At 40.1% G+C, this 12165-nt stretch overlaps 1 protein-coding gene across 1 annotated transcript in view; it reads left to right on the plus strand.

Annotated features, from left to right (window-relative positions):
- Positions 1–2925: 2925 nt before the first annotated feature.
- The window catches only part of SCG5 (secretogranin V), a 29628-nt gene continuing 20388 nt past the window's right edge, over positions 2926–12165 (plus strand). Inside the window, exons 1-2 of the mRNA XM_075844428.1 lie at positions 2926–3033; positions 6531–6759. Of these exons, the coding sequence (XP_075700543.1) occupies positions 2941–3033; positions 6531–6759 (322 nt within the window). The 5' untranslated portion in view covers positions 2926–2940. The remainder of the gene's footprint in view (positions 3034–6530; positions 6760–12165) is intronic.

Genomic DNA, 12165 nt, shown 5'->3' on the forward strand with positions numbered 1-12165 from the left:
TCCAGGAAGTAAAATCGAATAAGCTTTTGAGTATATCTGGTTGGGATGTTAATCAGAGTTGTCTTTTAGGTCTTGAGCTGAACTAAAACCTGTATGTTTGGACATTCCCACTGTATGCAATACATGAAACCCTCAGCTCCACAGTCTTGGGCTGGATTCACACGAGTGTGTCTGGTCCGTGATATACGGTCCGCATGTCGGCTGCATTTCCCGGACCGAACACACTGCATGGAGCCGGACCGAACACTCTCGTGTGAATCCGGCCTTAGAAGCAGAACTAGGACCACGTACCGCCGCAGGAACATCTTAAAGTGAATGTCCACCCTGAACACCTTTTTTTTGTTTTTTTTAATGTAATTTTAGAATTTTGTTAAATTATGTTTAGATCAACTTCTTAGCATGTCTTTATAGCGGTCAGAGCTTTGTTACTTTAATACAGAGCCTCCAAACCTGACTATAGGCATAGATGATAAACGAACATTGTGGCTGCCTCTAGCCACCACTAGAGGGAGTGTAGGAGTTGCCTGCATACTGTTCATATATTGAACTCCATAATAAATAAGCATTCAGTGAGCTTTCAGCCTGAAAGATATACAGTATATTTACTTATTATTTTATGTCTATGCAGGGGATTTGGAGTTCTATCAGAAAAAGGGAGCTCCAACTGCTATAAACTTATATTAAAAAAAACGTAATTGGCCCCGAATTTTGGACCACAGGGTTTCATATGTATTTATTATAGTGTTTTGATTGACTTGGCTACTGATCAATCCTGTTAAGCCGAGCTCATACTAAACCAGTCTTATGATACACTCCCCCTCCCTAATCTTGCTGGTTTTCTTTGGTGACCACTTTATATGTATTGGTTTCCTCCAGTGAGCATGTTGCCATTGTACACGTCTAGATGCTAAAATTGTGAAAGAAAGAAACTTGGAAGATGAAGAAATGCAAAGGATAAGATATTAAATGTGCCATCCGTGAGCTGGGCCTTCCAGAAGAATAGGCGCGGTTTGTAGTGGCTTTCCAGTCTTGCTAAACTCCCCTCAATGCCCTTTATAGTGGATTTGATTTTTTTTCAAAAGTGGGAACACATGAATGAAAGAGAACCTGTCCAAAGGGAATGAGCTTGCGTAAACCATCTCTTAAGATGGACAATCGTCACATGATAGGAACTATTGAAAGTGAAGCAATACAAATACCGTATTTTGCAGTGCATTTATGAGACTTTTTTACTTTTTTTTTATTTATTTTTTTTATATCCATTTCTAATTTTCTGAGCTTTGCCCAGTTGCTAAACTTTAGATGTCCACAAAAAACAAATCCTAGTGGTAACTTTACTTATTCGGATGTGATTTTTGGACTTTTAGAATTTTCCTCAAATCTTATAAAGTGGCAGATTAACCGCTTAAAGCTCCATGACCTACTAGAGCGTTGGCGCTCAGTCACCTAATAGTAGGTCATGGAGTAAATGCAGCGCCATTTTCCGCCAGCACGTTCGCGAGCCGTGACAGCTGCTGTTTCAGACAGCAGCTTATCACAGCTCAATGTGCAGGGACCGATCGCGGAGGTCCCGGCCGATTAACTCCTTAGAAGCCGCGTTCAATAGCGATCGCGGATTCTTAAGGGTTAAGCCACAATCGACGGCCTGATCCATGATAGCGGGCGGCGATGGCTTCTATGGCAACCAGAATCCTAACAATGAACTCTGGCTACGCCATCGACGGAAGCCTAGTGGGTCCGGACAAAGTCAGGAGCCACTATGCTTGCTGTCAGTGAGTAGCTGACAGCTCTAATACACTGCACTACGCATGTAGTGCAGTGTATTAGAATAGCGATCAGGGCCTCCTGCCCTCAAGTCCCCTAGTGGGACAAAGTAAAAAAGTAAAAAAAAAGTTGTGTGAAAATAAACATTTTAAAAGTGATAAAAGTTCAGTCCTTTATTATTAATAAATATAAATAAATAAACTATATATAATTGTTATCGCCGCGTCCGTAACAGCCTGAACTACAAAATTATGACGTTTTTTATCCCGCGCAGTGAACGCCATAAAAGAAAATAATAAACCGTACAACAATCACAATTGTTTGGTCACTTCACCTCCCAAAAAATGGAATAGAATGAGATCAAAAAGTCGTACGTACCTAAAAATTGTGCTGATCAAAACTGCAGTTCGTTACTCAAAAAACAAGTCCCCGCACGGCTTTCTTCATGGGAAAATAAAAAAAAATTATGGCACTTCGAATAAGGCAACACAAAAAGTGAATGATTTTTTACAAAAAGTATTTTAGCATGCAAACACCATAAGACATAAAAAAAACTCTAAACATAGGGTATCGCTATAATCGTATCGCCACGCGCAGAATAAAGTGAATGTCATTTATAGTGAACGCTGAAAAAAAGAAACAATAGTAGAATTGCTGTTTTAGTCACCACGCCTCTTAAAAATAGAATAAAAACTGATCAAAAAGTCACATGCACCCCATGAAAACTACAATTAATTCCTCAAGGGGTCTAGTTTCCAAAATAGGGTCACTTTTGGGGGGTTTCCACTGTTTTGGCACCACTAGGCTGTATTCTTAGAGGCTCGACGTTGCCATTATTGCATCTATGTTTTACATACAATAGTGAACCCAGTGCTTATGGTTTATAAGCACTCCCAAAGTTTACCATATTAATGCACTCACATAGTACCTCTATGGTTGACTGGTAAAGAGCATTTACTCATTTCATTTTGCTATAGATTTGTCCCTGGGCACGCATCCATATTTACATATGCACAGGAGAATTCCTGAACCATATATATATGTGTGTGTGTGTGTGTATATATCTTGTAGTCTTTACAGTATATAGGAGATGCCATAAAGCTCCAGGACTAGAGGTTCTGTCTACCACTGTCCTCCTTCCCCCTCACCTGTTACTGTAGCTTCCCGCCCACATCAATGCTCCATCTGCATCCATCCTCGCTCCCCCTCCCCGCTGCCTCCTCTTCTCATTTCAGATCCTGCATCTCCCAGCTGTCGGCCTCCATTTTTGTAAGTCGTCTGGTTCTTTTCTCAATGCATGACATGGTGTCTTTTGTTTTTTTTCTGGTTAGATTTCTGAATGTCGATTCCTCACGTGGAAAGCTGTTTGTGAATTTGGGTGGTCAGACATGTTTTTATGTATTTCAGGGGTCCCGTATTGTTCAGATTTCATTGTATTTAAAAGCTGGAAAATGATCGTCTGCTTTTAACCCTTTGCTCAATAACAGTGGGTTATAATTACAAGGTTATTTACAGACGTTGTTAGTCGGTAGGAGAATAACTGGTTATTTTTTTGCACGTAATGCATCTGATAAGAATAGTAATAAACATTTTGCCTCTTGCATACAAAAATGTTATATCTAAAAACATCCTAATCTATTTTGTATTTTATCATTGCTCATCTCCTATATGTATGCCCGCCAGTTTACATGTATATGCAGTATGCCTGCCAGCTTACATGTATATGCAGTATGCCCGCCAGCTTACATGTATATGCAGTATGCCCGCCAGCTTACATGTATATGCAGTATGCCCGCCAGCTTACATGTATATGCAGTATGCCCGCCAGCTTACATGTATATGCAGTATGCCCGCCAGCTTACATGTATATGCAGTATGCCCGCCAGCTTACATGTATATGCAGTATGCCCGCTAGTTTACATGTATACGCAGTATGCCCTCCAGTTTACGTGTGTGTATATATATATATATATATATATATGCATCTGGCCTACCATAATACATATATTTGCAGCTTATATGTCATGCAAGGTCTGCTCTCCAGTGGAGAGCGAGAGAAATGACTAGTACATAATACTTGTTCCTGCCTAGATGTATGTCTACATTTTAACAACACTGGGAGGGAAAGGAAGAAGAGAGGTGAATTTTTTTTATTTTATTTTTTCGAAAAGTTAATTACAATTAATTTCCTTTTAATCCCTCATCCAATAGTCCCAGAAATTCTGATAGTCTTTCCCTCAAAGAAATAGAAGATCTGGACACCAAATAAAATACGGTAGCATATTTCAGATTACAGTTATATTTGGTGTTCTCTACCTGTAGAGTTAAACTTGATATTATTGTGTATGAACCTCCGACCAACCAGAAAGGATACCCTTTAGATCTAAACTACACTAGCTTTTTCTAGTAGCACCAGCAAATCTCCGAAAATCTCCAACAATTAGTATCTTTTTGATAGCCAAAGGGGTTTTACAGTTTTAGAAAATAATGGCTGCCTTCTTTCTGAAACCGCGCCGGACCTGTCTGGGTTGTGTCTGGTATTGCAGCTCCTCTCCAATGATGTGAGTGGGGTTCAGTTTCAATACCACATGCAGTCTGTGGACAAATGTGGCGCTGTTTTTGGAAGAAAGCGGCAATGTATTCTTTTAATTCCATGCATTCCCTTTAATTAGGCTTTGTTTCGAACATCCAATTGTGTTTGTATTGCAAATTTGGGTGCAATTGCTGCGCCGACTTGGAGTATAAATTCCTACAAGTGCAATCCTTACACTTACTGTTCTATTCGATTTCCTCCGTGTATCCAAGTCCTTCGTTATAACACAATCCTAGCATATAATGAAAAGAAAAAAATTGTGGTTGTAATCTATTTAATGGTTTTAGTATATTTAAGTATTAAAGAGGCTCTGTCACCACATTATAAGTGGCCTATCTTCTACATAATGTGATTGGCGCTGTAATGTAGATCACAGCAGTGTTTTTTTATTTAGAAAAACAATCATTTTTGACGGAGTTATGACTTATTTTAGCTTTATGCTAATGACTTTCTTAATGACAAACTGGGCGTGTTTTTACTTTTTGACCAAGTGGGCGTTGTAGAGAGAAGTGTATGACACTGACCAATCAGCGTCATACACTTCTCGCCATTCATTTACACAGCACATAGTGATGTTACTAGAACACACACACGTTCGTTACTCAAGTGCCCTGACAGTGAATAGACATCACTACCAGCCACGACGTGATGTCTATTCAGAATCCTGACACTTCACTAACGTTTGTTGTTGATTTACAGCACAGCAAGCGTAATCTCGCTGTAAATGACAGTTTACAGTGTAATCTCGCGAGATTATGCTTGCTGTGCTGTAAATTAACCATAAACGTTAGCGAAGTGTCAGGATTCTGAATAGACCTAACGTCCTGGCCGGTTGCGATGTCTATTCACTGTCAGGACACTTGAGTAACGTTTGTGTGTGTGTGTGTATCACTGTGCTGTGTGAATGAATGGAGAGAAGTGTATGACGCTGATTGGTCAGCGGAATACACTTCTCTCCACAACGCCCAGTTGGTCAAAAAGTAAAACACGCCCAGTTGGGCATTAAGAAAATCATTTGCATAAATCAAAAATAGGTCATAACAAAAATGATTGTTTTTCTAAATAAAAAAACACTGCTATAATCTATATTACAGGGCTGATCACATTATGTACAAGATAGGACACTTATAATGTGTGACAGAGCCTCTTTAAGCAAAAAGAGCCCATGCCATTGTGTAGTATATAGGTTGTAAAGGTGCAGTGTAGAAATGCTGTACTCACATGAGGTAAAATGTGATCCTCCATTGTTGGACCTAGGATTGTTCTCCCCGTCTGGTTTGTAAATAGTCTTCCAGTAGTCCTGATCTATCATAGCTCGTGCTGGTGGAGTCATCGTATAGATCAGTTCGGCTTTGTAGGTCTGTGAAAAAATAACAGACCTGGCCTCCATATTGGGTCAAAAAGTAAATTCTTATTTACTTTTTATTTTTTTAATTTAAATTGTTTTAGTCAAAAGACTGGTTAAATAAAACAAGGAGCTCCTGCAGCTTTACGACCTATATACTACACAATGGCACGGGCTTTTTTTGCTTAATACTTTTTAGATATACTGAGGAAATACTGCATTTTCCTTGCACTGCCAGCCTGTGATATAAGGAAAGCCTGTCTAAAAAAAAAAGAATCGCACTACCCTCACCCAGTGAGAGAGCGCGGAAATACGTTGGCGCACCTTTACCAAACTAGTATATTTAAGTGGTTGTATGGTTTTGAAAACTGATACTCTTAGAGTTTTCTAAATTTAATAAGGGGGGAGTCATTCATTCGGGACCACAATACATTCGCTAAAGCAGAGGACCGCTACAAGGGATGTTTCTCTCTGGAGGACCTGACCTATCCATGCGTTACACAGACATACCATTCATTTAAAAGTGCACCATGCAATACTTTATTTCACCTGTGATGGCACTGCAGGGGTATTGAATACTTGCTGCAGATTACAGCTGATCACTTATTTTCGGAGGACCCTTTAACAAAAAGGTATTGCGCAAAGTGGGCAAACTTTATAAGGGTTAGTTAATCTATCGTCCTACTTGAGGCACATCACACCATGCTACATGTTTACAATTGATCTCTTATTACGATATATGAAAGTTACATATGGTCAAATGTAAAGTATTTTACTATGTATGAACAGTGATGGTGGCATAACAAGACCTTTTGTGTTTAAATTCAGGTTATGATGGAGACCAACGTATTCATCTTGGCTTATCCCATGCTGGCGTTCATGCTCTGTGGGCTGAATCCTGCTTTTGGTCATAATGTGCGAAGTCCAGATAGTGTGTCGGAGGCGGACATCCAGCGGCTGCTTCATGGGGTGATGGAAGAGCTGGGCATTGCAAGGCCAAGAGTGGAGTACCCTGCGCACCAAGCAGTGAATATTGTTGGACCACAGAATATTGAAGGTAACTAACAACCTGCGATATTAGAGACTTTTCTTTTCCAGGAGTAATCGAGGCTAGGATATGGCTGATTTAGGTGTTCATGTTTTTATAACTCTTTCTATGGATCTACTTTGCATTGACTCATATCTACAGCAGGAAAGCCTTTAGGCTGCATTCACACGTTGCGGAATTTGATGCGGAAAACCCGCATCAAAACCACAGACAAATGCTGGTAAAAGCTGCACTTAATATTGCGTTTTTAGATGCGGATTTAAAATTTTGATGTAGAAACCAGTGCGCATTATCTGCTGCGGATTTTGTTGCTTTTTTTTTTTTTTTAGAAAGTTGGCAGATACAATTCTGAGACTGAAATCGAAGATAAATTAACATGCTGCAAATTTTAATATCCACGCAGCAAGTCAATCTACGTGCGGAAAAATTTCTGCAATGTGTAGATGACACTTTGAAATCTAATTTATTTTGCGGATACTATTATTGGACTGCAGATTTGCCACAGGAAAGTCTGTGGCAAATTTGCTTGTAAAAAGCAGTGTGCATGTGGCCTTTTAAAGTTAACCAAGGCAGAGAAGAGGGGGAAGGGAGGGGAAGACCCACTTGGCCTACCGATCATCCTCTTGGCCTACCGATCATCCTCTTGGCCTACCGATCATCCTCTTGGCCTACCGATCATCCTCTTGGCCTACCGATCAGCCTCTTGGCCTACCTATCAGCCTCTTGCACATGGGATGAAAACGCTGCAGAATTTTCTTGCAGATATTCTGCAGCATATTACATTCGCTGTAAAGTGGATAAAATTTGACCAAATCTCATGCACACGCTGCAGAAAAAAAATCAGCTGAAAACACGTGCAAAAAAAAATGTATCTCAATGTGCAGCATGTAAATTTATTGGGATTCCGCAGCATTTCCGTCCAGTGTGCTGAAGGCCTAAGAATACGCATAGGCTATGTTACGGTATAGGGTATGTTCACGCGCACTGTTTTCAGACGTAATTCTGGCGTTTACGCCTCGCATTACGCCTGAAAAAACTGCTCTAATACGCCTACAAACATCTGCCCATTGCTTTCAATGGGTTTTACGATGTTCTGTGCAGACGAGGTGTAATTTTACGCTTCGCTGTCAAAAGATGGCGCATAAAAAGACGCCTGCGTCAAAGAAGTGCATGTCACTTCTTGGGACTTTTTGGAGCCGTTTTTCATTGACTCCATTGAAAAAAACGCTCCAATAACATCTGTAAAAATCGCAGCGAAAAACGCGAGTAGTTACAAAAATGTCTGAAAATCAGGAGCAGTTTTCAGGCGAAAATAGCTCTGTAATTTCAGACATATTTTGCTACTGCGTGTGAACATATCCTGAGAGAGAAGTGCCTCGTAATCTTCCCCATTGGTCAGAAATGTTGTAGTGACTGCTTTAATTCCCTCTACCCACCAGGAACTAATATGAGGCTAGGGCCTTCCTTTTTCATGTGCTTCATAGCAGACGCATGGGTTACTTCTATGGGTTGTGTTCTCATGTAACAAACCCTCTTAATGCACTATGAAAATTACTTCTTATATTGGTTCCAGGAAGACTAGCAGTCATGACCGCGCACAGTGAAAATGTTCGTCTGCCGTGTTTCTGATATTAACCCCTGAAATACCTCCAGCATGCACCTGGGCACCATGTGGCTCTATCCAGGCACAGTAGTATACTATTAGTCAGGTCACTGGTATATGTAAATGATTTATATGGGTATTACACTGCCCAATTTATCTGGGAACTGTATGTACTGTACACTATATCCACTATCTGTGGTTCTTGTTAGTGCACTGCATACATTACTTACCTGTGTACTGCATGGCGCTGTTAACGTTGTAGTGTATGGAGCTTTACACTGTGTAGCCCTATTTTAGTTCTACTCTATGGCTGTTTTATGTAACTGGTATAGATTTGGAGAGTTGACTTCTAGTTTCTGGGACCATTCTTGAGTGTTTCAACCATTATATCCAATAAATCTTTATTTGGGGTCCCTATTATTATGTTAATTGATTATTGCTGATTTTGACTCAGACTTAGTTTTTTGATTTTCTTTTCATCTCTTTCGAGGGCCAGGAGTCAGTTACGTCAGGACACTCCAAACAAAGGCTTATATAACAGTCTGAGTCGTCTTTTCCAGCAATAAAGAGTTGGCCCTTTCTACAAAGGAGAGATGTCTTGAGTACCAATTTGGGCACTTTGAGGAAATGGTAATTTCCCATCTACAGGGCATTCATGGATGAACTTCATGATAAATCAACCATCAATTCCACTTACAGAAAAGAGATGTAGCCCAGGGATGTATGTGAAGTGTCAGTCACTGCTGGCTTAGTATGAGTACTCTAATTACTTGGAATTATCAGCCATTAGTGTTCCCAACTACAATTGTACGAATGTCCGCTGCTAGCGCATAATAGGGGAATCTGCCTCATTATAACATGATGGTAGCTTTCGTATTGTGTTGTATATACCGTATGTCCATCATCCGATCTGATGCTATTGTGTGTAAAGAATGACAGGATAGAAAGTGTTGATGACAAACCCATCTTCTAAGTGCAAGAAGGCACAGAAGTTTGTCTTCAAATGTTAACTTTACATATTTTAAAGGGTATTCCATAATAAGGCTTATTTATTGAATAATACATTTTCCAATATATTTTCTGTAGGGACTGCCAGTTTAACCCCCTTAGAGGTTGCAGTCAATGGTGACCACAGCATGTAAGTGTCTCAGAGAGGGGGCACCCTCGTTAAGCCCATAGGGCCCCTGCAACTCAGTTGGGGGATGCTGGGGAGTTTCCATGGCTTCCTGGGGCTTTGTAATACTATTAGTCCCTGTCTACACTGACAGACATGATACACTGCAAGATCGCATAGTGTAGTCCCATAGTGGGACCATTCTAAAATGTAAAAAAAAAAAGATGAATACATTTTGTAGAAAAAAAATCCCAAGTACAAAGGTCATATGTATTCCAAATTGGTACGAATAAAAACTACAAGTCTTCTCGCAAAAAATAATCCCTCATACAGTTACGCTGACTGAAAAATAAAAATGTTGTAGGTCGTGGAATACAGCGACACACAAACTAATTTTTTTGTTTTTTTGTTTTTCCAAGTGTTTTTATTGTGCAAAAGTAGTAAAACTGTAAAACTATATGAATTTGGTATCGCCATAATTATATTGATCTACAGAATGAAGTTATATCTACCCGAATATAGTGGCAAATAAAAACAGGCCCTCATACAGCTATGTCGACGGAAAAATAAAGTTATGGCTCTTAGAATGCGGAGATGATGCTTGGTCATTCAAGGCTAAAATAGGCTGGTTGCAAAGGGGTTAATTCCTCCTGGTCATCAAGATCTCTGCTTGTAGTCATTGAATAGGAACTTTTACTGTTTACTTCTAGGAGATAATAATCTGTCTTGGTCATGTGATGGTCACACAGGTGCACAGCTTGTTATAGGTGTAGCAAGCACAAACCATACTCTTACTTAGGCCCCATGCACACGACCGTAAAAACAGTTTTACGGATCCATTCAGTTCTATTGGCCGCGGACACCTTTCCGTATCGCTGCGGATGGGTGTCCGTGCCATAGCACTGTGCCGGGAATTATGGAGCATGTCCGGTTTTTTTTCGTGTTTTACGGGCCGTGCTCCCATACTTTGTATGGGAGCACGGCCTGAAAATGCGGGCGGCCGTCAGCATTACAGGCACGGTTGTGTGCATGGGGCCTAATAAAGTGTATTAGACCTCTCTTGAAATGAGCACTGCACTCGTGTGTACATCACATGAAAAAAAAAAAAGGACTTTGGTTTTTCATGGTTTATTCTAATAGTCACCATATGCAAAAACCCAACATTTATGTGGGGTAGGTTTTTTTTTTTTGTTTTTTTTTCTAAATCCTGTATATTTTTCTTGCCCAAAAATATTCAACATTCAGCTTTATGCTACAGTCGACACTTTGAAGTCTGGGAAAGCTATATTTACAACCTATAACTCCCAGCTGCCTATTCCAGTTGACAACAAATGAAGATGTAATGCATCTGAAAAGTGGAGCTCACGAAGAGACCCAGCATGAGCTCGCCACTTGCAATGTTGCACAATTATGGAGCTGTACAGACTCCATGTGCTGCTGTACATTCTCTGTCGGGTGCTGTAGTGTCTGGAGATATTATTCACTACACGCAATGCTTCTAGGAGCGTGCCACATGGTCTTACGTGGTAGTTTTGTCAAGAGAAAATTTAGCCTCGGAGGTGCTGGGATGGTTGGAAGACACAGCTCTGATACACATACTGTAACGAGCCGCGCACCTGTGTGTCCATCACATGATCATGGACAGAAATGTATCCACTGGAAGTAAACCATGAATGATCTTCCTGAATAACAAGCAGAGATCTTAAAAACCACGACGAACTACCACAAAGTATATTGGAAAATGGCATACTTTTGAATTATGCAAAAAAATAACATTAAATTTGATGAAACCGGACAACTCCTTTTTAAGATTCAATGATACAATTAAATATACATTACAAGTACTGGAAGGTTCCATTAAAGTACTGCTTACACTACAAAGCGCTAAAGTTCTTTTCTTCTTTCCTCTATCTTACAACTTCTTATGTGCTCTTTATCTTGCTTACCGTTTAATAATTGATTCATTTAATTTACTATTCTGATTTATTACTTCATCTGTGACCATATTGGGTGAAAAAAATTTAATCTTCACAAAATGAATCTCCAACTTAACATTGGCTCTATATCGGCAAATGTAAAATCTACCTTTTTAAAAAAAATAATATTTATTTTTAATATGTTTTCATGTGGACTTGAGGCTGTTGACTGATTTTAAGGGCATTTTTAGATGAGTGCTGTTCACGTCCCTGTGTAGAACAGACGGTACACGGACTGAACACTGACACATTAAAGTCAATGAGCTCATTCACATGTCCGATATTCCGCACAGACTGCTGGTTCTGCAGAGGAAATCGCAGAATGCACTGTGGTCCAATTCTCGCAACTCACCCATTCAAGTCAAACGTTGGACCGCACACGGACGACATCTGAAGGCGGTCCGTTTTTCACAGATTGCTAGGCAACGCTAAAAAAGGCTTGACCTTTTTTGACAGACGTGGAAAACTGACGTTCACTGGTGCTACACGAACGTTAAGAACCACACACATAACGCACCCTCACACAATAATGATTAACCTCTGATGTAAAGCCGTCCGTATTTCCCTGATGAAACAGACGTGTTTTACAATGTTCGTATGAATACAGCGTTAAGCCGGCCACACACACACACACTAGATAGCTGTCGGCCAAACAATCGTACGGCCGACAGGTATTCCTCCCAACGCCCTCGTTTTCAGTAGGGAGAAAGCCGCTAGACTCC

The sequence above is a fragment of the Rhinoderma darwinii genome, chromosome 12, assembly GCF_050947455.1.
Source record: "Rhinoderma darwinii isolate aRhiDar2 chromosome 12, aRhiDar2.hap1, whole genome shotgun sequence".
Taxonomy (NCBI): Eukaryota; Metazoa; Chordata; class Amphibia; order Anura; family Rhinodermatidae; genus Rhinoderma; species Rhinoderma darwinii.